We start from the raw sequence: 26,843 nt of genomic DNA on the forward strand, positions 1-26,843 counted from the left end.
ATACTACCATATATTGCGGATACACATTTATGAAAGTTATTTACAGTGGGAATGCTGGCATATATTGTGGGCACAACGTTATGAATGAGATTACAGTGGCAGTTCTGGCATATATCTTGTTTGTAACATGAGCGAGATCAATGGTGAAATGTCAGAACATATTGTGGGCACAGCTTCATGAAAGTGATGTGCAGTGACACTGCTGCCATATATTGTGCACATAGGCATCATGGAAATGTTGTAAAGCACTCCTATGTACTGTTGGTGACCTGAAATCTATAGGTCCTTTTCATGCGTTACCTTTGGGAACCGATTATTTCACCCCATTTCTTTCTGCAAAATGATGCTCTCAAATGTACCATTCCAATACAGTATTTAAAATAAGTTACTGGGGAGAGAACCACAAAATTACTTAGGACCCCTCGCTATTCTCAGTCACCCATGCTAATTCAGGTGAGGTATTAATGCCCCTCAACTGGAAATATTCACTAACTCCCCCAAACTAAGTGCACTCTCAAGAGCTACCCTCTGCCTGGCCTGAAAAGCTGCTTCAGCCACTGGTGGTTGGGATTTGTCCAAGAGCACAAAGGTTCACTGTAATAGCTCTCTGGGTGGTGCTGTGAAGGAAACACCAGGACAGAAACTAGAGGGTCAGCGTTTTCATCCTACCACCATGCAACAGAATATCCTCCTTTTATTAACCACCCTCTTGCTGTCCTTCCCTGGGGCACTCCATGCAGTCAGTGGCATAGACCCACCACTGCTCTTCTGTCCTCCCTATTCCACCCTATCCCGATCTTTCTCCCCTCTCCACGATGACACACTGGTTGCTCACCCGGAAGCAACTGCGATCACATTTACCCCACTAGTCTCCCATTAAGATCTTCCACAAGCCCCTCCATCTCCTCCTGCTCCCCCACTGAACTCACTCTGTCTGGAATGCCCTATTGGTTTGTAATGAATCCTCCGTTCTTACAGATCACCTTAAGTCCCACCATCGACCACATCTTACCATGATGGCTTTCACTGATATATGGATCTCCCCTTTGAACGCTGCCACTACTGCAGCCTTGTTCACCGTGTCGTCTATCTTTTATCACTTGCCATACCTGTTGAAAGTAGGTGGTGGCGGTTTTGGTCTCATTACCAAATCCCACACCCTCTTCTAAAAAAACATTGCTATTCAACTTCTGACATTAACCCCCCTTATTGCCATCCTCATAGCCCAGAGTGCCCTCAACCACTTCAAGGATCTGGGCCTTCTCTCAGAATCTCTTCCTACTGAAGTCTGCACCGCATTCTTGGGGGACTTGTACTCAGTGGTCAAAGTATACGAAAAGAAGTAGCAGAACTATGGTCCCTGCTGGTCTGTCCCCGCTCCCCACAAACCCTATCACCACGCCCCCTCCCACCCGCCATACAACCCACAATCCAATGCGCCCGCTGTTCAGTGCAGTGGATTCAAATGTCGGTGGAGCATTACTTGTCAATTTCAAGAGGATACTCTGACGTGCTAGAATCATACCTATTGCCAGTCATCTCCTAGAGCACCGATGCAAGCCGGGTAATCAACCAAACATACAGCAAAGCAACTCACAAGGAACCTCATATTCCGGCATGCGTGTAAACGTAGAGACCACGCAACTCCAGAATGAAGATATCACCGGGCATGGCCACAGCTGCATCACTATGGCACCTGGGACATTCTCCACGCTTAGCAAAGTCAAACAGCATGGGCTGGGACGGGGCGAGATAAGCTCTGTGTAAGGTTTTAAATTGGATCATGTTATACAGAGTATTTATAGCAGAGGCCCTCGTAAAGTCACAGAGCTTGGCCCATTGATCATGCCAATATCCTCCTCCCATTTTTCCCTTGAGATTGGAAAACATTGCCTCTTGTTGAGCCATACAATAAATAGAAGAAACAAGATTACGGGCATTAGCCAATTGGTTTAAAAAAGTGCAGCATTGGTGTAGGTGTTTCAAGCGGGAACTCAGAGGACCAGGCCGGAAAACCATACGCAATCTTAAATTTTGGAACGTGAACCAGAACCCCTGCCAAACCCTAGCCTCAAACTGCTCCCTAGAGACAAACCTCCCTTCTGAGTAAAAATCAAACATATGGCGGATACCCAATGTCTCCCATGCCATTGCAATCACCTCATCACACGTCTGCTTTAGTGCCCTGATCCTTCAGGCATTAAGTACCAGAGTTAAAGGACCGTGATTTGTAAACAACCAAGCAGTGTCCTCAATGCACGGATGGTGCAAGCCACAGCGTTGAAGCGACATTTATCATTGACTTACTGTGACACCACGGATCCCTGGAGAGAGTAGTGATGGACCGAGCATCGATCGATATGCACATGCGTGTATGAGCGGGAGCCCAACATCAATAAGTGACAAAATGGAGCTGAGATCCCAGGAAATAAAGCTCCATGTCCAGAGCTCCCAATCCCCCTTGTTATAGGGCAAAATAAGTTTTTCCCACGAGGAGTTTTGGGATGCCAAGTAAGTTTTGAATTCTGCAAAGAATGTTAATCCGGGCCAAACCGGGACATTATGAAAATAGCATAATAGTTTGGGTAGCACCACCATCTTGGCAATGGCAATATGGCCTATAGCAGACAACGGTAGCAAACACCACTTGTCAATTCTATTCTGGAGTGCACTTAAATAGGCTATATGGTTATCCCTCAAAAGAGTGACACGATTTCTGCTGACCTGAACCCCAAAATACTTCGCAGAATACTGTTCCCAGCTATACGAGCCTATATCCTTTGGACACTTTGTATTGTCATTTAGGGGAAACGAAACTGATTTAGTCCAATTCATACGAAGACACGAAAGGTCTCCAAAACTCTCCACCTCCCACGTCAAAGGAGGCAGATTAGTGTCAGGGTCTTTAAAGTACAGACGAATATCATCATCATCATAGAGGGAGACGATCTCACATGGCCCCACACCTCCAAGAGCAAGCCCCCGATGAAACCTATGTAAAAGCGTCTTTATATTGGAGGTCACCCAGTTCACGCACCCTATGAAGTACAGTATCTCTATCTCTATAGTTTAAAAGACACGCAATAACAGGAGAAGGGATATGACCTGGTTTGGGTACCTGTGGGCAAACCCGGTGAGCTCACTCAACCAGAAAGTGGGCTGAGCCAGAGGGTAAGGGAGCACCTCCCTGACAAATTCCTCGATAAAAACCTCCATATTCTGTGAGGGCACCGACTCCGGTATCCCCACCACATAAAATGTCTGCGTGACCTCGACTCCAAAGCAACATTCCTATCCTTGATAAACTTCTCTTCTGGCTGAAACGTTCGCACAGCCCGACACCTCAGTATTTATGTCTTCCAGGGATCCAATCCTATGTTCTGCTTCGGCTATACGCCCACTCTTTCTCAATCCGCATTTACTTTGTACACAAAACCCTCAAGCTTGGTGTTCACGGACGAAAAAAACCATACGTCATTTTCACCAACACAATGACAAGATATGGAGAGGAGCAACAAGAAACCTCTTCACCTTCATCAAGGGCCCCTCCCACTCCTTCTCCACCGCAGACGTCACTGGCCCGAAAGCCGCAGCTGGATGTTTGCTTGGTATAGGATGAAATTACCGAGTCAAAATTATCGACCCCACCAAAAGACCTAAAAAGCATACCACCCAAAGATTTAACTACTAAAGGTTTGAACCATTAGTGGTATGTATGTTTTGATGGGGTCAGTATTAAAGGCTGCAGGGATGTCCCCCGCAACACCCCACTCACCATACTTTACTGTATGGATAGTGGGGGTTGCGGGGAAAACCTGTGCAGCTGACCCAAAAAAGAAAAAAAAAAAAACAGACCTTTTACATACGTACATTTCCGTCACAGGAAATTTAGCCGTGGCTAAATCACACAGATCCGTTTGCTCAATGCAGAGCTTTCTTTATGTGTCAACGGCATTTGAGTTTGGCGTTTATTCCCCTTTTACATGGATGACTAACGGTCCCAAGCCCAAGCTATTGAGCACAAAAAAGGGGGACAGACAAGACCCGAGTAGTTATAGGCCCATCTCTCTGCTCGATGTCCCAGGGAAATTGTTTGGTCGGCTATTATTGGGCAAATTACAGGAATGGGTAAAGAGCAAAAATCTAACTGATCCCCTGCAAACAGGTTTTGTTAAAGGCTTGGGAATGATCCCAAATATAATAACATTGAGAAAGATTAAAGCCCAGAAGAGGGAACGTAAGCAACCCCTGTATTTGGGTTTTATCGATTTCAGAGCCGCGTTCGACTCAGTGGATAGAGCTCGGCGGTTCCAAAAACTGGTTGAGTACGACTGTCCTCACTCCCTCCTGTCATTAATTATTTTGTTCCCCTCGAAAACATCAATGAGAGTGTGTATTAGCCTTGATGGGAGGTTATCACCAGAAATTGAGACTCCTCGTGGGCTAAAACAGGGCTGTGCACTGGCAGCGTTTCTATTTAACTTTTTCATTCTAGATCTGGGCCTCGAATTTGTAAATTATAACAGTGATGCTCCGAGGATTGGTGTTCAGCAAATCCCTTACCAGCTATATGTGGATGACCAAGTGTTACTCTCACAAACACCACAAGGTCTCCAACGTATGTTGATGAGGTTGGGAGAGTATGTTAAAACAAATAACTTAATGATCAATGTCTCCAAATCCCAAATCCTTAGTTGTTCAGTTACTGCAGGCCGTAAGAACTGTGCCCTTGCCCAATCTTGGACACTTCAAGACATTAAATTATTAACAGTGTCGAAATACAAATATTTGGGGACTGACATAACTATTAGGCAAAACAAATCTGCCAAGGTGGATGTTACTGGGAACAAATTGCAGCACCTAATTTCGCAGTCTAGAATTCTAATAACCAGATTTGGGTAATTCCCCCTGAAGCATGTGGTGTCCTTCTATAAAATGAAGGTATTACCAATCATGCTATATGGTGTAGAGGGCAGGCTGCTTGAAAAATGTCACTATTGGGAGGTGTTGGAAGCAAAGTATTGGAAACAGATACTAACTCTACCCAATGCAGTACCAATTGCTTTAATCTGTCATGAATTGGGGTTATTATCCATTTGTGTCCAGGCGGTGTGAAGACAATATGCTTTTTTTCGCAAATGCCTGATGGGACGAAATAGCGGAACTATTCTAAAAATAATTGGCTATAACCTGTTAAAATCTAGGAATTAATTCCCGAAGGCTCGGCAGAATAATGTGTGTGATCAACTGGCAGAGGCGGATGTGTCCCTCGACTTGCTGATCTCGAACCCCGACCGTGCAAAGAAAAAACTCTTTCAAGCAGACTGGGCTAGAAATTTAGCAAAGTGTAATTAGTATAAAGATTTTAATATCTGGTTATTTGGAATAAAGAGATATGGAACGATGGCTCCGTATCTGATTAAATGTCCGTCACAGAAAGTCCGGGCGGATTTCCTAAGGTACAGATTCAATCTGTGGGATACACGTGACATTCTGTGCAGGTGGAAACTAATCCCTATCGAATGTAATTATTGTAGATGCTGTTTTTCAATTGAAAAAAGGGAAACTCCCCACCATCTGCTAGTAGAATGTGGTGCTCTGAGGCATATACGGTCAAGATGCTTTGATAATGTGTTTAAAATATACACTGAGGAGTCAGATGATCATTTATGGCAAATGTTTTCTAATCCGAGGGAGAGGGTACAGGTAGCAATAGTACAGTTCTTAAATGTGGTAGTACCTCGAGTTAAGGTTATGTTTAAGGGCACGGGGTCCAAAGATGGAGACCATTCATAGTGGCTCAATCAGTATTTGTAATGCTATGAGCTATGTACGTCAAAAGGTTTATGCAACAATGGTAGTAGTATGGTGTGGTAAATGTATTTTGTTAAAATGCCTCTAGCCAGGGCAAAATGATGGATAAATGTAACCTGTGCCCTAGTGCGATTATGTATATTAATGTGATTTTATATTTTGTCATTATGTTTTATTATGGCTGGTTGTATATATGATCAATTATTGTGCTCTTATGTTTAAATATTTGAAAAGTTGCGTTGCAACTAAACCAAATAAAAATATATTTTTTAAAAAAATGAGCACAAAAGGACATAGGTGTAGCAAGCAACAAGGTGGGGTTGTATCACCAAGCAAATGCAAGAAATAATAGGGATCAACGGCGCACCTCACCCTCTCAAGTAGCAGGCAGACCAATCTTACAGGCTTGCTGGTAGCACAGTTATTGGGTGCATCAAGCTCACAGAGGCTAAAAGTAATTAAGCCAAAGCCACTGTGAGGACCAACATCTGTCAGGATACTCAAGGATACCCAGACTCATAGTTATTCTGGGGTGCAGGGCTTCTCCACTTCTCTCAGCAACTAGGATATTATGCTGCTGCTTGCTGAAACTACCAATGTTCCAGTGCGTGAGATGTGCCCACTTGCAGGCCCACATTAGATTGAAAAGAGAAGCCACCAACCTCTGTTGCTGATGTATCCACAGCCGTTCAAGCCAGTGTTTCCGCAAAGGTTTTGGACTTCAAACACACCCGTTGGCAGGCAATGGTTCAGGCCGCTTGCGCGCTCATGGCGAGCACCAGATGTAATTATCCACAAGGGCCGACAGGCGTTCGTATCCCTGCCGGCGACCTCAAATCCCCTCGCTCCAGCAGGCAACCGGCTTGAGATCACCTGTCTCCCGACCGCCACCTCACTAGGGGATCAGCCTGCCAGTGCATTCAATGAGGAGCAGGAGGGGAGCTGCTCGGCTGCAGGTCACGGGCGTCATGTCACACACCCCATCCTCCGGCGGTTCCCAAGAATGGAGTGTTCGTGCCTATGAAGGTGGCAGATCTGCCCAGGATTGCACTGATGCAGGCTTCGAAGTATTGCACATCCTCTCTCACCATGCACTAGCTATACAGGTCGAAATTGTTGGGTGTCCTGACCCACGTTTGAGCTATCATGCTGCAACATTTGGTGCTGTGGGCTTAGAAAATCCAAGATGGCCAAAAAGCCCACATGTGCGCCAAAATCCAGGACAACCACACAGTTTGTGCACACTAAAATGGTTGCCTAACTTGCCACCCACCAGTGCGAGCAGGATGGGCCGGGGTGCCATGAGTGAAATGTGTGCCAAAGGAAAAACCGCACTTTAAAATTACCTTTGGTTTCTCTGAATGCCAGCTCAAAATGCCTATTTTCAAACATTGCAACACATCCAAAAATCTCACTGAACACCAGCGGACATCTGGCAGAATGAAGTATGTGTGCATAATAAATCTGGGAAGTTGAAGAGCCCCAAAACAATGTTCATAACAAGACTGGCTGAGCTCTGCAGGTCTGCAGCAGCCTAACTGAAACTGGATTAAAACCACCAAAATCGAAATGATTAAATTAACTGAGTGACCTACTTTTGAGTGTCACATAGTTTGTAACTGTTAAAATGTCATAGTTTTGAACTTAGAATCAGCATTCTAGCTGCATGTGTAAAAATTGTTAGTTTTATTTGAATGCAGAAAACTGGGTAACTAAAAGTGACATTAGCTGGGGCCTGGCTTAAGGAACTGGATTCTGCCTGACAACTTCACCCCAATTGGAGTGAAACTGGATCCACAGCAGTTCTCAGGCCTGGCTGCATTCTGAGGGGAGGTTACCCCTCTCTAATTGAATTACCAAGGGACTGCTAGAGACTAAACAAAGGACCCGGGCAGAGGGTTTATTGGGGAGAGGTCATAAATGGCTTCCTTTTGAACAAAGCCCTGCCTTGACTCAGGCAGATGGTTTATTGGGGGGACCGTAAAACAGCTTCCTCTTGGCAGAAGCTGGGAGGGGCAGGGTCTCTGAGCTTGGCAGAAACTGGATAAACTGGTTTCTATGCCATGTGACCTGAAAAGACACACCTCTGTTGGCCAGAATATGATTCTAAGAAAGATGTATAACTCACAGTGCGGACTTGTCAAAATTATTTAAATGATACCATAATTCTTGTGATTTTTCGGTGCACGTTTTAAGACGCGTTGGGAATTTGTGTGATGTTCTGGGGCAAAACCCCGCTATTTATTGACACCACAGACTCTGTGTTTAAGCTAGAGACATGGGAATTTACTGGAGTATGTATGGACAGGCCGTGTATATGTGTATAATTTTTAATGAAAAACCAATGTTGCAAAACCAGTTAAAAAACGCAAAATGTTGCCAGTTCTGAATGCGAGCTCTTAGAAACATCAGAGTTTGAACAGAGTATACCTCATGTGATCCGTGATGGGTGCATGTAATTTCAAACCACTGTGTATCTATGAAATATGTCTTTAGGTCAAATATAGATTTGTGTGTAATTTGACAGAGGAGTGTCCTTTCTGCAAGCCATTAAATGACATCATTCTGACACACAATCCTGTTCTCCAGTGAGAACGCAAAGAATTCTCCAACCTATCAGAACTCTGAAGGGGTTGGGCCTAGAAAGCTAGCCTCTCCACCCACTTTCAAAACACATAAAAAGAGACTGCTGGGACAGGTAGAGACATTCAATTCCATTTGATGCGGAGCATGCTGACCGACGACTTAACATCCAGAGATCCTACACTTAGAATTCCAAGCTAAACAGAGACTACAGAACTTTGAACCAAGAAGGCCCACTGCAAGCAAAAGTATTTGTCAGCAGGCCCAAAAATCATTTGCAGACTATCAACAGCCGGGCGAGCTGTTTGAACTCCCTGCCTAGAACATTGCCGGGACCGGTAGCAGTGTCCAGGAGCCGTGCAGATCATCGCTGTGTCCGGAGAAAGCGGGACCAGGAGCCGTGCAGACCGGTGCTAGACCAGACCAGCAGAACCCAAGATCCAGGAGCAGTGCCGGTGACCCAGAAAGCAGAGCTGTACTCGGAACCGGAGACCAGATCGCTGTGAAGTGCTGTGCGCAGTGACCGGATCCGTGACAAAGTCGCCTTCCTGTCCAAAATCTCTTGTGAGTACTCGGCAAAACTCAGAACATATCCCTTAGTTTAATATAATATAATTCAATCTATTTAACCTAAGTAGAACTGTCACCTGTCATTTTCTAGCTGCAAGCTGTAACCTGTCGCTTTGAACTTTTAAAATTTAAAATCCGAAAAACTACCTTTATTTAATCGTCCGTATCACTGGAACCGTTTGGGCTAGGAACTTGATTTAACTTTCCTCTGAAAGCTTAGAATCTTATATACTTATGCCATAATTGTGATTCACGCCTTCGCGAATTTTGCCGCGATTTGCGATTTGGCCCGATTTCTTTACTTGTAAAAAGATAGCTGCTTTTGCCTGAACTGCTAAGTTTCGTTTGCCTCTTAAGAACGATCCCTGAATCATTGCTAGAGTGAGCCTGAACTAATATTAACTAGATACCACTCACCCTGAACCTCCTAAAGGGAATTAAAACCATTTTCAGCATATTCCTCACTTCATTGCCAGCACATATAAAAGCATTTTGGGCCTTTGTTTCAAACTTCTGTAGTCTGTTGCCAGAGAAAAGTGATTACATTGTTTTGTTGAAATCATATTGAGTATTGAGTATTTTCTGTATTGCATTTTCATTCAACATTGCATCCATCTGAAACTAGATAAAGCATTCTCTACCACCTTATTCTTCTGTTCCTATTCCCAAGCGTGCTACCTCATCCTTCTACTACTCCTGGGTAATCAAATCAGTTTATTAGTAGAACATTACCCATTGTTGTTAACTGCTCATGTTCTGAAGTGTGATATTAATTATTAATTTATTATAAAGTGTGATATATATATTGTTTACATTCTCAAATAAACCGTTTAAACTTGCAAAACAGAACTACTTCTTGGCTCAGTGGGGTCAGGGGGGTTCCAAGAGAGGGGTGTTATATAGGGGTAGTCATCCAGAACTCATGAACTGGACAAAGATATATCAATAAGGGTTTCCATTCAGTATCCCAGACTAGGCATTGACTTAGCTGTAGTGCTGGATTGAATCCTCTTACAAAATCAATTGCATATGGATTCCTCCTCCAGCCGTCCAAGCACAGAGTTCAGAGCTCAGCGGCCATCTTGGTCGCAAGCTTGCGAGTGGCCGTGAACAACTTATTTTTTATTACAAATGTCATTGGTCAATTAATTGACCAATAACAGAAAACATTGTCTTAACTCAGCAATGAGTTAATAGAGATTGCATTGTTTTAAGTTTGTGTAAACAATCAGGAATCCATAAGTCATGAATGGAGATTTGTTCTAAGGAAAGTGCTCCTTTTACAAATGATTATTTTCTTTAGTTCTATGATATATTTTCATTTATTTATATATTGCTTTCTTCCAGTGTATAACGTATATGTCACTACTGTACGAGTTCTGCTACATGTCGATTCATATTAGTTTTTCATTGTATGTTTTTCAAAAACTTTATTAGCACATTACATCCATTCAAACGGACCTTTCTGAATGGTTTATTGATCACATAAAACCAAATACTATATATCAAAGATGTGTTGAGACTAACATTTGTAATCAAAGATACCCTGTTCAAATGCGTTTCAAAACATATCCAGGGAGAGCAATCCTTTGGTTTATCCACTAGCTAGACCATGCAGAATGGATGTCCAAGCTGTGCAAGTTGTCATTTCCTGAGTTCAGTTCAGCATTTGCATCCCTCATATGCCACCATTACCCCACTCACTCCATCAGTGCCTCTAGCCTACACCCTCAAACAGCTGAGGACAACCATGCACCTCGACCTGCACTGCTTTTACAACCCCCATTCTCCTGCTCCCCTTAAGTCATGCGTGGAATGCGTCCATATTATCATTACTGCTCCAGACTTAACCACAGCCAATTATGACAATGTCCTCGTCATCTCACTTGGATCTCATCCAGGCAATCTACCCATGATCCTCCAGACCATGCATCCCACCCTCCACCCCCCTCACCTCTACTATTTCTTCTCCTCACTCTCAGCAGAAGACTTTGCTTACTGTGTCTTACACATTTCTAGGATATGGGCTACGCTAGCATCCATTATTTTTCTCAATTCACTCTTGGACATGCCATCCATCATCCCGGCTTAGCGGGTGCCTCACCCCTGGGCTGCCAACCTCCCCTGTAATCCTGCAGAAGCTTCCACCCCACAGCACAGTAGCTGCACAATGAAGCACAATGAAACACAACTACCTTTCCATCTCCTCAACCTTTCACTTTCCTCTGGTATCCATCATCCCAGCCTGATTTAAGGTGGTCACCATCACATGCATTTTTAAGAAACAGACTTCTGAACCCAAACATCCCAGCCAACTATCACCCTGTTTCTCCCCTTTCACACCATTTCAAAGTTCTCGAAAGTGCTGTCTTGAACGCCAACACTCCCTACTTTGCGTTGAGAGAACTCTGTGACCCCCTTTAATCGGAGTTGTGCAGCAGCAAGTCTACAGGGGCAGTGCCACCCACTTCTTTAACTTTTTCACTGCGACTCACCACTACCCTCGCTTCTCAATCGCGTTGAGCGCTCTTCCACCTTTAACAGAGCTGATCACACCTCCCACTGTCAGCGTCATGCCTGCCAGACGGTCCAGACAGGCTCCATTTGCCTCTGCTCAATCATCTGTCAGGTTTAAGGTTTTACAATCCGTACAGAACTTTGCTCGACCCTTCTACTCTCATTATAGAATCTCTGGGAGATTCCCATGGAAACGCCGTTAGGTATTTTTGGAACCAGCACGTTACGTGGATTAGTGTCACATGGTTGGGGGGCGTGGCTGTCTCCATTTAAGGACCGTGGTGACCTAGCCCGGTGTTTCAGATTAGCGTTTTTCGCCTGAAGCTTACACTCGCTCCAGTTTAGCAACTTCCCTTTGTTGCTTCAGTAGTTTCCATACGGCATTTTGATTCATTAACTTCGCTTTGCTAGCCAACAGCTCTTCAGTTGTTCACGCTACCTCCGCTGGAGCTAGCAGTTTCCGCCGGCATCTTGCCAGCTTCCTCTGCCGCCTGCGGTGGAATTTTCCTTTTCAGCGCCTGGGATTCAAGACACAGGTCCTACTTCTTCCACAGCTACTGAGAGAGTTAGCTGCCTCCCGACGTCTTTGGCGGTCTTCACATCCACGCCTCTGAACTCAGCTGCAGCTCATTCCAATGCTGCATGGAGCATGCGGCTGGTAACCCATTCCCACAGAACACGAGGATTCAGTCATCTGGGTCTCTGCGGCTGATTTTGTTCCGCGGCTGTGCTGTTAAACGCAGCACAGAGCTTGAAGTTCCTCTTCAGTCATCTGGATCCCTGCGGCGGATCAAACTCGTATTCCGCCGCACCACCATTAAGGGCAAGTCACCCCATGTTATATCAGACATTGTTTCAACACTAGCTACAGGTCGCTACTGCTGTTAAGTGAACATATATAGAACGACTTCAGCTCTGGGAATTTTTCCTCTACCATAACCTACCATAACTCTGTTCACTGGCTGCTTTCTCTTCTAATGGGAGTCTTACATTGAACTAGCGAGAGACTTGGGCTAAACATTGCTGGTATATGTTTTTGCTTCCTACAGTGCACTGGACTCAGACGCTTTGCTGCCTTTAGTGCACCAGCCGGACACTAGTGCATCCCTCGTGCCGTACAGGTTTGTTCCATTACTAATCGTCCTCCTTTCCTCGTGTTCTTTGAAGCCACCAAGTTCTGCAAAATCCGGGTCTTCAAGAGCCTGCGGTTACATCCTAAGGTAGGGAAACCAAGATTAACAGTCTTCAGAGGGGTTGTGGGTTTCCTTGGTTTAATACTCATTTCAGCTATCTTCTTTTAGGAGAGAAGATTCCATCCAGTAGAACTAGCCATCCAGTAGAATAAGCAGCACAAACACCGGTGTCCCCGTAATAGGGAACCACACCCTTCTCAGTGAATCACTGCACTAGCTTGATTTCTTCTCAGCTAGTGGGGGTTGATCATTGTGGCGGTATTACTACGTCAAAAGTGGTCATTTTCCAAGGGCACTGCTTCTTCCTCCAGGATCCATACTAGGCCAGCAAACATTATTACTGCTTCTCTAAATTGCTGTGTGCCCAGCATAACAGCCAGACACTTTCACATCTTGGATTTCAGTGCAAAGTTCTCCATTGGGTGGCCTCCATCCTTACTGGCCAATTGCTCCTTCTCCATTATATTGAAAACTGGGATCCCCTCTGGAATCCCAGTCTTGGTGGGTGGAGTGGGGTCTTGCAAAGGTCTGTCCTTCGCACTTATATTGTCACAGTCTAGACGCCTCCCCTGGAAATCTCATCTCCTCCTTTAGCTTCTCATATCATTTATTTTCCAGTGAAACACAAATCCTCTCCTTCCCACACTTGCCCTTTAAGCTCTCGCATCACTAACAGCCTATTTGCCATCTATCCAGGAATATCATTACTTCCCCCTCTAAAACAACCAAAGTGATCTTTCCTCTGGTCTCCAATGCTACACCCTTTCACCCCTCTACTTCATCCTTTGCTCCTGACCTCTTTACTCCATTCCACAAAGCATGCAGTGACCTAAGAGATCAGCACTTGATTGCCCACAATACTAAGGCACAACCTTCTAAACATGCATAAAACCTAGCTCCATCTTACTTTTTCATTCCACCAAAGCACTCCCCCTTCCCTACCCCTTGTCTTCATCAGGCTGGTTTAAGGCTCCATCTTTCCCAGGGGATTCCTCCTCTACTCAGACCCGCATCCCGAGCACCCGAATGGCGTAAAGCAGAAGCAGACAGCGCTTTTTTAGCAAGAGCGTGACCCTGCACCCAATCAAATAATCTGAACATAGAGTTTAGGAGGGAATATAAGCAGGTATGGCCAGCAACCCCCTTACCTAGCCCCCAAGGCCTTGGGCAGTCCTGTGTCCTTTGTTTTGCGACCTGTACCTCCAGTTTCCATCTCTGTGCTTTCCCAGCCCCCTCCTCTCTGGCACCCGATTGGCCCAAAGCAGACGCATGAAGCGATTAACAACTGGTGGAGCTAGGGCAGCCTCTGCCCGGGAAGCCCTTGGCTAAGGGCCCCCAAGGCAAAGGGCAGCTCCTGAAGAAGCAGTTCCATGCTGCGTTTGCCCGTTTTCTCCTAGAAAGCTAGCCGCCATCAACCAGCAGAGACTGATAAGGTAAGTGTGGTCTGGGTGGGCAGTATAGCAATTAATGTATTCCAGAAAAGCCCAGCACTCTTTTTACCTACATAATATAGCACACCAATGTTAGCCAGTCAATATGTAAGCAGTTCTCCAATCACTGCTGTGTACCATTTTTTCAGGCAGGCTTACCTTTTACTTTTGTGTCACCAACTTAAATGTTTTTCCCACTTACCAGGTATTTCAAACCTAGGCGATTTCCATTTACTGTTGTGTCGCCAACTTGGTTTTTTTTCCCCCCACTTACATGTATCTCAAATGTAGGTGTTTTTCATTTACTGTATGTTGCCAAATTTGGCGTTCCCCCCCTAATTGTGTCAAGCAGCCATATTCTGCTTTTGGCAATTGCAAGGACCTGCCACCCATCTTACTTAGATGGAATGTGTGAAGATTAGCCACGCAGCACATTCAGATAGAATTGTGAAGATTAACCATGCAGAACAGATGGACCACAGGGCACAGAGAACACCCTCCCTCCCCCTGGATGAACCTGTGGGTGTGGTAATTGCTCCACACCAAAATTACTAAAGGGCAAGGGATATGGGCAGCACTTAGTCTGAACACTGAGGGTTGAAAACATACTGCTACTGAATAACCCTGTTGCCCTGTTGAGAACCAACACTTCTGCACACAACACAGGAGTGGTAATAGTAAAATGCCAGAATGTACGACAGGGGAAGGGATAAGGGCCACAGTCAATCAAAGCAGAGGCGGTAGGATGGGTACTGTCACTAACCAACCCTACTAAAAAAAAAACTCATCCTTCTACATACACCTCTCAAACTCGTAACTAAAGACAACCATACCTCTACAGCACAACAAACTGCATGCACTTTACTACATCACAACACGAAACAAACCAAAGTGCCTCGCCCAACAGCACATGGCGGCTACCAACCAAAAAACACCCCTAAGCTCAGCGAATGGTGTAAACCGAACTAAAGCCGTCAACAGCACATCACAGCTCTCCTGCTCTCCCACTCAGACCTACTAGCTTACCCCCTTCCCCACCTTGTTGCTTTACAGGTCCACCAGAGCGCCAGGAAACCATGCAGGTTGCAACAGTGCAAGGTACAAGAACTTTTAACATAACCTTTACAACCTGCCACCATCTTCGCTCATCTCCATGCACGGCCTTCACATGGGGTAGTAGCCATGAAACATCACTCCCTATTCAAATTCTTCCTTCTTCTGTTTAACTACATCCAACAGTTAGCCAATCACGTTACCCCTCTAATCCCCCTGCCAGCTGGCTGAATCGATGTACCGCTGCTCCCCTCCCTCGCACTCTAATCTCCCAAACTCTCCTCCCCTTTGCTATCCCAGTTTTTTTACACTGCAATGCCCTACCACCAGACAGTCAGGCAATCCCAACAGTGGCTGTCTGCAAGATTTCACTTAAGAATCACTTACTCTCCCCCCTCCCAGGATGGAGCCCCAGAGTGGTACAGCCCTGTACCCCGCACCCCCTCCCCAATGCACGCCAACAACTGTCACCACTGGATTGCATATTTCTTTATGTACATAGTGTAATTCATGAAGCTGTATTTAGGGCCTGACTTGTGCTGTCCCTAGTCACTGTTGCCAGCCCCTCCCCACCACCATTCACTTACAGCGCGTATCTACTTTATATTATGACTATGTATCATCCAGTGATGTTGCTGCTCCAAGCCATCACTATGCTGCTTAGCCAATGCGGCTTCAATAAATAAATACAAACAGACATGGATAATATCCTCAGCAACAGATGGGTATTTACCCTTGGAATATACAGCAGCAGATCCATATAACCAAAGACACATTGGATCTGCAGCAGTGCGTTTACATAAACAAGCAGGTCTAAGCACTGCAGCAGCTGGCTTGCATTACCCAATGCAGAGCGGATCACGGCCGCAGCAGGTACATACTGCTGCATGCCTCAGGGAGGAGCAGCCGCAGCCCTGAACATCCGACTGTACCCTACATCCCTTGTCCTGAAAGCAGGTCCTTACCATCTCCCAGAAAAAGGTGGCCATGTCATCACGGTTCTGTAGGATAGCCCAGATGAAGAGGTCTATCCATGGAGTGGGCGACGTCTGAAATTCGTATTTTCCTTTCGCAGATAGGTCGAGCTGGGGTTTACTCTGCAGAGAAGAGGGCAGATAAATGTCAGAGGCCGGGAATACACTTCACATCAGGTCCCCTTTATTTGCAACACAATCATGCACAGACATTTTACATGGCGTTATCGCCTACTTTACGTGTCGATATACATGCGTGTAAAGTGTCGAAGAGAGGCCTAACCTCTAAACATCTACAAACCTGGGAGCATGGACCTGTCAAAGGAGTTGAGGACTAGTGCATCGCTAAGGGAGGCTTTGTGCATACAACAAATATTGTTTGTCAGGTGTGGTCCAATGATCACGGTGGAGGTGCGGTCTAGAGGTTAAAGAGGAGGAGGCTGTGTGAACTAAAATGGAAATATTTGCTAGTGATTGGTGATTATGCACATGTGTCTTAGTGTTTAAGGAGTATGTGGTTTTGAGGTTCAGGAAGAGGTGCCGTCTAGTGTTAGGAAAAGATAAGGGCTTGTGTTTTAGAAGGAGCTGTTGTCTACAATTTGCGATCACAGAGCAGCAAAAAGGCATGGCCTTATGATTAAAGATTTGATTGTGGTCAAAGATGAGATTTGACTCCGATTGAGGAGACGGGTACATTAGGAGGAAGCTGTGGTATTGTGGTAGTTTGCGATGGGGTCTACTGTTAGATGTGGCCTTCAAGTTGAGAAGGATTTTTGGTGCAGTGGTCAAGAAGAAACGTACTCCTTTTAGTAAGGTAGGAGTCATCTATTGTTTAGAGAGAGGTTATGCTATGTTGGTTAGGTGCTCTAGTAATTACAGAGGAAGTGTGGTTTTGTGACTATTATAGACTTGCGGTATATACATTGAGGAGAACGTGTGGTCTTTGGGGTCATCGAAAAGTGTGGTCTAGTGGTTGCAGTATCAGTGTGGCTCAGTGGTTAAATGTGGTGTGGTATAATGAATGAGGTGTTGTCCTCCGGTTGGAGAGGAGGAGGTGAGGCCCTGTAGTTAGGGGGGGGGGGGGGGATTAAACACGTGCCTAGGGCGATGCCTTGATGTGGTTAGAGAAAAAGTAAAGCTGATGTGCAGTTTGTAGTTTAGGGGAAATGCTATCTTGTGGTTAGTGAGAAGGTGCAGTCTAGTTATTAGACAGGTTGTCTTGCACCAAAGGAGGTATAGTTTTATATCAGCAGCGTCTATGGTTTTGTGGTTGATGAGGTCTTTTTAGAGAGGAATCATCTTATTGTTAAGAAAGGATGTAATGGCGAGGAAGTTTGCTTTTGTTGTTAAGGAATACGTTTGGTATAAAAGTGAGAAGGAGTAGTTGCCAAGTGGCTGAAGCGGTGGTATGTTCTGGTAGTTAAGCGGGAGTTGTTGCTTAAAAGGTTAGTGAGAAGATGTGCTCTTGTTAATGAAGAGGTGTTATCCAGCAGTTAGAGAGGAGCTCTAGTTAAGAAGGAACCATGGCTTCTTGGCTAGAGATTAAATATTGCTTTGTTATGGGGGGCAGGTTTTTGTAGCTGGATTGAGATGTGGTCATTGGTCTATTGAGTGAGTAGATGGTTTACTTAAGGAAGATGTGTGGTCTCATAACTACAGAGCAGAAGTGAAAGGGAGGAGCTATTTTTTAGTGGTAGGAAGGAAGAGTGCTGGTGTTCAGGAGGGATGTGACTTAGTGGCCAGAGTGGGATGCGACATGGTGGTTAAGGAGGACATGTGGTCTAGTGGTTAAGGATAACCTTTGGCTTTCTGGAAGAGGAGGTGTGACCGCGTTTTGAGGGGCTATGCCTTCTTTTGTGATTAGAATAGAAAGCTTGATCTAATGTGGTCTGCGTGGTGCTGCACGGTGAAGAGGAAGAGAAGTGTGGGCAAGAGAGGTGTGGTCTAGTGGTTAAGGAAGAAGTGTGACTGTATCGTTAGGGAGAAGTTATAGGATTGTGGTTTAGCAGAATCTGGTGTTTCGTGGTTACCGGTGAAGTGTCTTCCTCGTCCCGTGATTAATGCACATGTACGGAAGAGTGTTAGGGTGAAGGTACAGTCTTGTGGTTAGGCAGTAGTTAAGCTCAAATACTCTCCGGACAGAGTGGCTGTGTGTTTAAGGATGCGTTGGGCTCTATTGTTAGGGTGGAGCTGTGAGTTGGTGGTTAATGAGGAAGTGCAGTTTAGTGTTACAGTGAAGGGTAGCTCCTGTGATTATGCAGGAGATTGGTCTAAGGAAATGTTGCAGTAACATTAATGAGAGGAAGCAGTGGTGTAGATGTAGCAGCAAAGCTACGCCCTTTGCCGCTGGCTACGTACCACCAGTCTACACCTTATCAGTGGGTTAGCAGCTATGGTCAAACTACTATTACAATGGATCCCATACAACAAGTCATTCCCCTTATCTGCCATGCCGCACGCCCCCTTACATTTGAGCTCTTCCTGTGAAGGGAGGGCTTGTGCCTTTCCAGAGCCTGTGTGTAGAAAGGGGTGCAGATGTCCCCCAGCAGTTCGCGCAGCACCTTGGAGACTTCGTAGAGGGTGAAGCCCGGGCCCTTTCCCATGGACTCCAGCCTAAGGAGCTCATGGTGTTGGCTCTTGCTGGACTCCTGCCGTTCCTCTTGCTTCTTCCGCAACAGGTTATAGAGTAGATCATTCTCGGTGACCGAGCTGTAGAGCTCCTCCAGCTGCCCGTACGTCAGGTAGTCCATTATGTTCAAGCCATTGTCCATGAAGAGCTTGACAAAGCTCGGCTTGTTGTTGACGAGCGCGTCGGTCATGGTGTCGACCAGGTCATTTGGCTGCAGGCCAGGGAGAGAGGACAGCAATGAATGAGTGACAGGAAATGAATGTGGTGCAGAAAGAGACAAGAACAAGAAGACACCAAACAATGTGAAGGACACCACAAGGCAAAGGAGGAGTGCGTTCTCCTGGAACAGGGAGCCATTGCAAAATGACACTAGGCCTACGGGCATGTCCGACGCCTACCAGTCGGATGCATGGTGATGCTAGGGTAGCTGAGGGGGACTAGATGGCTCCAAGGAATAAGTGGCAGGCTTTGGAGCCTTTCACCTCAAAGGCACTGGATGAAACATCAGCCAGATCGCAAGGGCGTACCATTCACTGCCATGGTTTATCCATTTGGTAGTTGATGTGAAATAACAGGGGCAGTTCAGTTCTCAGTGCTCCTCTCAAAACAACACTCAACATAAATGCACAACATGAGTCACAAAAATAACTGTACAAATGTGCTCCCCAACTAAACCACTAACCACCGAACACCACCTTACACAAGTAACTAAAGAACCACTGTATTTGTTGTCTCTCACATGAAACTCTGTAACCTATTAAGCTTCTGTAACTACACAAGCAATGTACTTTGTCACCTGTGTTACCATCTAACCTTCACAATTTGCATATCTATCTATGTATCCTATGTCATATGCGTAACCATGTAACCATTAAGACCTGGGTATCTCTGTAACCTTATACGCTGTTATGGACCTTACAACACCACCTTTATTCACTGTCAAGAACAGCACCTAGATGCCCTCGAGCTTTGTGCGCTATATAAATTGCAAAATACATAAAGGGCTGCCTTGAAGCAGCCTGGAGCTGGGACTTCTAAGCCAACTACCTCACGTCCTCGGACTGGTTTGGCTGCTGGCCCTCCCATTCCCTTTGCACACGTCACCTGCACTGAAAGTACTGTCATTGTGCACAACTACTACAGAATATAGAATAAATCACAATGTAGCTCGTCCCGCTACATTTATTTTTTTTTTTAAATATCTTCTTAAATTAGATTTATAGATCTTTATTTACATTAGTTCAATGCAAAACAATATCAAACAAGAGCAGAAAAGAAGTACAAAGCAGTTTCCATAAAACCGAGTTTAGCAATTCCACAAAACATTGTGAAACCACAAGTTAATACTGCAATAGCAAAGCGAATTAAATAATCAAATAAATACATCCAACTATATATAAAACTTACAACACAACTACCAGAAAAGAGAAGAAAAAAAAGGAAAAAACACAAACCGACTGCGCACAACCACACAACCAAATTAGCGGCCAACAGCAGTCACACAAAACGCTACCGGTACAGATCATTAAAGGATGACCAAACTCCCCCATACATATCAGAGCCATCTTTCTCTCTACTTCATATGTGAGCAGTCACCGCCTGAATGAGGATGGTGTCTCAACAAAAGTTTAAATACCCCGATTAGTTCTGATGGGCACTGGTGGGCAAGGGGAAGTCCTTTTATTATCAATCCAGATTTCCCTTTCTGAATCCACACAGAGACAACAGACAACACCCTGATGAAGGACATGAGTCCGAAACGCATCTGCGAAGTCGGTCGGTCTCGGCACATATAGAGAAGATTTACTTTACTCTCATCTGCTTTCTGTCATTAATACTTTTGTTTTATTGCTTCAATATGTATAGCATGAACTATTGTAGTATTTACACATGGTACTACTTTCTATCCCCCCCCCACCAATTGGCATCACCAGGTGTGGTATAGTTTTACACCAGACATGTCTCTGCATTTGGGCAAGGGCAAGCTGCCTGCACTGTTGTAGAGGACCTCAGCCTCAGATCACCTTAATGGAGACCTTTCACGCACTTGCATCACATCATAATAAGCTGCCCTAGTTCCTAGAGGGTGCCACACAGCTCTGAAATGCAACCCGTACTAAAACGTCAGTGAAGTGAACACTAATCTTCCTTACCTTCACTTACCTTCAATTATTATATGAAACTAAAGCACATTTGTGCATTCTCTTTTTTCAGTTTGGGCTTTCTACAGCACTGAACAGATGTCTAAAACTCACCTAGCAATAAAGAGAACATGTATGGAGGGTTACCATCCACCATGTAAGCCTCCTGGCTGCCAGGAGCACATACAGACAAAGTAACTACACATACACAGGCATTAGTACAAAGAGGGAAAAGAATACCCATCATAGGTTTCCCTGGAGGTATCTAAAACACAAGACAAAAAAGCATTGGCAATGCCAACAGTTTAGGATTTTGTGTAGGCATGGGAAAGGCATTTGCCAGACACTGCTGTAGTGGTATTAACTGGCCATTGATGGTAGCAGCTGCAAAAATGGTGCAAGTACCAGGGAATAATAGTAGCGCCTGGCAAATGCCTAACTTGTACAAAAGCCACAACTGCTGGCATCGCCAATAGTTGCTTTTAACAGGACTTCAGTGAGGGACATGTATAGTTCTTATGAATTGAATGGCTGAAGGCAGACCTGGTGAACATATTTGTATTACATCATTAGCTGTTTACAGCTCCAATTTACTCTCAGAAGACTGCTTTGGAAAGACAATGGCAGGCACTTCGAGCACAGAGTTTGATGGTAAGGCTTATTAAAGTGAGATCAAAGAGGATGCGTTTTGGGAAGGGCAGGGCAGGAAATGGGCAGGATGGCCATTGGGATTAGCCTGGCCATGGGCGGTCAATGGGTGAGTAAATAACCAAACACCTGCAAGCTTTGTGTCTCTCCTCAAATGCCATTTCTCCCTAGATGTGCTCAGATGCAATAGTTTCAGTTTGTAAGTGGCACTTTAGTCAAAACTAAAAAGAGCCTTATGGGACACATGAAAGGGCGCAGCAGTGGTAAGTGAAAAAACACACAGAAACTGGGTTGGAAAAAAACACACCAACAACTGGACACCGAAGTATGTATAAAAAAAACAGAGTGAGGCAATTCAGCAAGGAGAGCAAAGGTGCATAAAGAACATTGGTAAGGAAATGCCTCTTTTGTAAGCGTGTAGGAAATGTCAAGCACTGCATGTAAAACTCAACCCTTTCCATGACTCCCCCCTGGCATAGGACCCTCGAGGCTTTGTGGGCCAGCTCTTTACTTTGAATTCACAAAGAATGGTTCAGGACAATCAATAAGGTCTCCAGTGAGAAAGCAGTCTGGGAAATGCCCTCCAGGGGGCGACATTTCCCAAATAATTCACCCTCAGTAAAATCAAACACTTTCCCTAAATATTCTAGGATTGGAGTTTATAAAATAAAAGTACACCTCTCCCCCCCTCTAGAATATTAAGGAAAGTATTTTGGGGGCCCGTAAAAAAAAAGTTGCCTACCAGGCGACTTTTTTCAGGCGACATTATCACATGGAGCCTTCAATAAGCGCACAAGTGGAGATATAAGAGCTCAGAGCAACAAAAGACACCAGACAAACAAAGCAAAAAATGCTTGCCTCATCATGTGTTAACTTCTCCACTAAGGATACACTGCAACATATTCCGAAAGCCACTGGAATGGAGTGGGAGAGACAGAGCACCTCAGAATAGAGGCGGCCGGGATGAATGGTTTGCTCAAGATGGGACTTCAAATGGCTGTCCAAATTGCTGACAAGGCAAGGGACCTGGCTGAATCACCTGGTTGCAGCAAGTTGCACTCAAGACTTGGCATGGGAGTGTGTCGAAGAGAGCCATGGCATGCTGTGCGCAAGGGGGGCGACTACTTCACCGGCCTACACTGGCAGGGAATTACAGGAGGACATAGGCCAATCCCAAACTGGTTAGCAGGGCTGGAACAGGGTGCTAGCGCGATTAGCACCCTGGGTTACCAAAGCAGTGTTAGGCAGAAACCTGTGCCGTTCCCTTAGGGACCACTGCAAAAAGTTTAAGACTACAGGAGTAAGCAGGAAACCCAATTGGTAGCAGTCTGCACCACCCAGATTTACCTGGTAGCTGTGGCTGAGCAGTCAGACTTCTCTCAAGAAGAGTTAGGCAGTATATAGAGTATACACAATAGGGCTAAAAATACAGTAGCACAAGCAAACACTGACCAGAGCTTTGGTATAAAAGTATATAATTATTTATTTAAAAACACACTTGTAAAAATACACTGGCACTAATATGTCAAGCAAGTTCAAACACAGTCACTATAAGTTTATACACCTCCCTAGTTAATTATTCGACAAGTCTAGGTTAAGACACAACTTATGTAGCAAAACAGAGGTGAGCGCGTAACCGTAGATGGCACTCCAATAATTTGTTTAAAAAGGGAGAGAAAGGGCAGAATAGGAAAATCACACAGTACCAACACTTTTAAGAAACCACAGCAAGTCAAGAAAGGCAGGGTCTACTGTATAGAAAAAAGTTCATAAGCCAGGCCCACTCTTGGAGAGAGCAAGGTGGAATGTGCTCAAGATCACACAGTGGAAATGCACTCAAAGTCTTTAGAGAAAAAGTCAAAAGAGGTTGGATCAGTTCAGAAAGGGAAAGTTAGCAGGTCCGAGGTCACCCCAGGATAGAGAGTCAAGGATTTACAGGACACCTTGGACAATCTGTTGCAAGGGAGACCAGGCGGGACACAGTACCTGAAATGGTGAGAAAGCTCCGGCGGGGGCAGTTGTTCCTAGCAGTGGGTGCAAGTCAGGGCTTCATCCAGGGGAAGAGAAGATCTCGACGTGGAGGAAAGCTGGAGGTCGTTGCACTGCCAGGGAAGAAACCAGCCGCAGAGTTTCCCGTTTAAAAATTACGACCCTTTTATTTGCGGTAGTGGTGAAGCGTGGCTATCCGGCCGCCGGGGTGCTTGGCACGGGCGATTCGACCACAAGACGTTCCAGGAAGGCAAAAAAGGAGAACTGGTTGGTCCCACCAGCTCAAAGGGAAGAAGACTCTCCTGGAAGAAGATCTCCTCTGTCGTCGGGGAAGTGGTGAGTTCGTACAGCAGGGCTCCACCGGTGGTGTCGTCTTTGTAGATGGCTCAGCTTCTCCCCTCTTCGGATTCTTTAGGTCCTGTGGCGACTTCTGAAGTTCCAGTCCCCAATGCCCTGCTTTTATGCAGCAAACCCCCATTCATCAGCCTAGCTGTCACTCAAACATGCTAAGTGGTGAGCCGCGCGGCTCACCACTGGGCCAATCACACAAGAGTGCGACTTGAGTTGCCAAGGAAACTCAGTCCAGGGTGCCTAATCCCCCTCCCACACATCCTGTTGACCCCAGACAGAGAGGCACCATTTGGAGGGCTTCTGTGGAGAAGCCCGCCAAAAAGTGGAACAAAGTGCTCGACTTGGGTTAGAGTTTCAGAGGCGAACCCAAACGCCATTTTAAAACCGAGTCCTGGCAAAAAGACCCAACCGGGGAATAAATATTAAATAAATAACCCAGCGGTATCTTTAACATTGCACCAAAAAGTGGTGCGTTTAAAATGAATGGGAAAATCCCATAGGAAATAGTCTGGTGGAATATTTCGCGTGGTATCCACTGCCACCAGCCAGAAACTCGACAAAGGGGGGACTGGACAGTGCTCCCTTGGAAAACAGAGCCAGGGGCAATCGAATTACCCCTACCAGTACTTCCACAATATGATGGTTTGTACTGGTTCTGTTCACAATTTGACACTAGTAAAGCCAATGGTGACTTTACATGCCCTGGGAGACAGTAGTCAGTCCCAGGGTATGGAGTCTATGTTTGGGGGTCACTATGACACCTCTGTGTTACTGCACTGAGGGTGCTGTGTAACACACTTACCAAAACCACATGAAGCCCTATGGAGTAAAAGACCCCATAGCCCATAAAACACATTACATAGTCAAAGGACATTCTCAAATCATGCCTAAGAGTGGTAGAAAAAGAGTCTCACTCATAGCAGGAGAAAAAAAATTACCCCCAAAAATCCAGCAAACCTGTTGGGGGACTCACTAGGTTTGGGAAATTAGCCTCAGAGAATTCTCCCTAACACTCGCCCCGCACCTCCCAGACTAAGGGACGGGAGGATTTAATCCACTCCTGGATGAATCTCATACCTCTAGTCGATGACATACATCCTAGAGAGACCATCAGCATTTTGGTGGCGATACCCCGACCTGTGCTCAATGGTGAAATCAAACCCTTGAAGGCAGATTGACCATCAATAGTTTTGGGTTTTCCCCCTTCATTTGCATCAACCATCTCAAGGGTTGGTGGTCAGTCTGAATGACAAAAGTAGAACCATACAAGTATGGCCTAAACCTCTTCAGACCCCACTGTCAAGGAGTTCCCCCTTCTCACCTGAGTTCGATCTTTGCTGGATTTCTTGATCAATGCCTTTTTGCGTACTGATAGATTCTTGAATAAGGCTGCACGAGTCTCTTCCGACTCCAGCTTGCGTTCAAGTACCGGGATGCAGGGATCCAGGAATCCAGGAAATAACAGGGTGCGCAACTAGCACACAAGTCCAGGAATCAAGAAAGGAAGGAAAGGGACTAGAATTGGGTTAGAGTGGAAGAAGCAAGGGAAACAATACCGCGAGCTATGGAGCACACGTCTGGTCGCTACTTCGCAATAGCATTGAGGCGCGTGGGGCCACGGGGGCATGGCATATTTATGTAACGTACTACGTTCGCCGTGAAGGATGGTGCGAGGCGTGTCACGTGATACGGCCATGTTGGGAGAAACAATGAATTCAAGCCCCACCGTGACAAGGACCAGGAAGTCCAGAAGGGGCGCGTTCTGTGGGTCATGACAGCATGCCTCCTCCGAAAACCTGTTCCACCAGGTTTGCCCGGGTGTATAAGGTGAAATCTTCTGAGTAGTCGAGGGGCCTTGAGATTAGAAAGTGGTTCCCAGGTTCTTTCACTAGGAGGATATCCTTTCCATTCAACCAGGTATTGAAGCTGACCCCGTTTATACCTGGAGTCGCATATTCGAGATACTTTATATTCCAATTGGTTGTCCGTGGTAGGGTTTTAATAAGGATGTGTGGAATACTGGGTGAATTTTCTTCCAAGAGTCTGGTAGACTAATCCGGTATGAAACTGGATTGATAATTTCCTTGATGGGAAATGGACCATAGTAACGAGGGGCCAACTTGTTTAGCCGTAGATGCCGGGGTAGTAATTTTGAGGACAACCAGACTTGATCACCGATTGCATAAGAAGGACCTCGTCTCCATTTTTAATCTGCATACCTCTTAGTCTGTGTTCTGGCCTTCTCTAAATTTTCTTTGGCCTCTTGGTGTACATTGATGAGGGTTTCAATCCAGGAGTCGACAGTAGGTACTGGTGTAGGATGAGGGAGAACAGAGGGTCGAACTGATAGATGGAAACCTTGGTTACAATAGAAGGGGCTGGTCTTAATTGCTGAATTGTCAGAATTGTTGTAGGTGAATTGAGCCACGGGTATCAGGAGCGACCAGTCATCCTGAACCTTGGTGGTGAAACATCAAAGATACTGTTCCAGGGTCTGATTAGCACGTTCTGTGGCCCCGTTGGTCTGGGGCTGATAACCAGATGAGAGGGCGCGTTGGATTCCCAAAATGCGACCGAGATGTTTCCAGAATTGAGAGACGTACTGAGGTCCTCGATCAGATATGATCTTGGAAGGGAGTCCATGTAAACAAAACATGTGTTCCAGGAAGATTCCAACAAGTTCGGACGAGGATGGTAACTTACACATGGGTGTAAAATGAGCCATATGAGTGAACAAATCTATGGTAACCATGATGGTCGTGTACCCTCGGGAAGGTGGTAATTCCACAATGAAGTCTACAGCAATGAATTCCCATGGCCTTGTTGGCAGCGATGGTTGCATTAGAAGACCCGCCGGTCTCTTGCTATCATGTTTGTTTTGACTGCAGACAGCACAAGCTTTGATGTACTGCTGTACGTCGCTCTTCATTCCAGGCCACCAAAACTGTCTT

The 26,843-nt window shown here is 45.5% G+C and overlaps 1 protein-coding gene across 3 annotated transcripts in view; it reads right to left on the minus strand.

The window, feature by feature from the left end:
• The window catches only part of TRPM4 (transient receptor potential cation channel subfamily M member 4), a 386,617-nt gene that overhangs the window by 109,112 nt on the left and 250,662 nt on the right, over positions 1 to 26,843 (minus strand). For all 3 annotated transcript variants that reach the window (XM_069605669.1, XM_069605650.1, XM_069605660.1), the window contains exons 11-12: positions 18,603 to 18,974; positions 16,126 to 16,257 (exon numbers count right to left, since the gene is read on the minus strand). In XM_069605669.1, coding sequence (XP_069461770.1) covers positions 16,126 to 16,257; positions 18,603 to 18,974 — 504 coding nt within the window. The remainder of the gene's footprint in view (positions 1 to 16,125; positions 16,258 to 18,602; positions 18,975 to 26,843) is intronic.

Source organism: Ambystoma mexicanum, chromosome 1p (genome assembly GCF_040938575.1).
Source record: "Ambystoma mexicanum isolate Mex_15411 chromosome 1p, UKY_AmexF1_1, whole genome shotgun sequence".
NCBI classification, from domain to species: Eukaryota; Metazoa; Chordata; class Amphibia; order Caudata; family Ambystomatidae; genus Ambystoma; species Ambystoma mexicanum.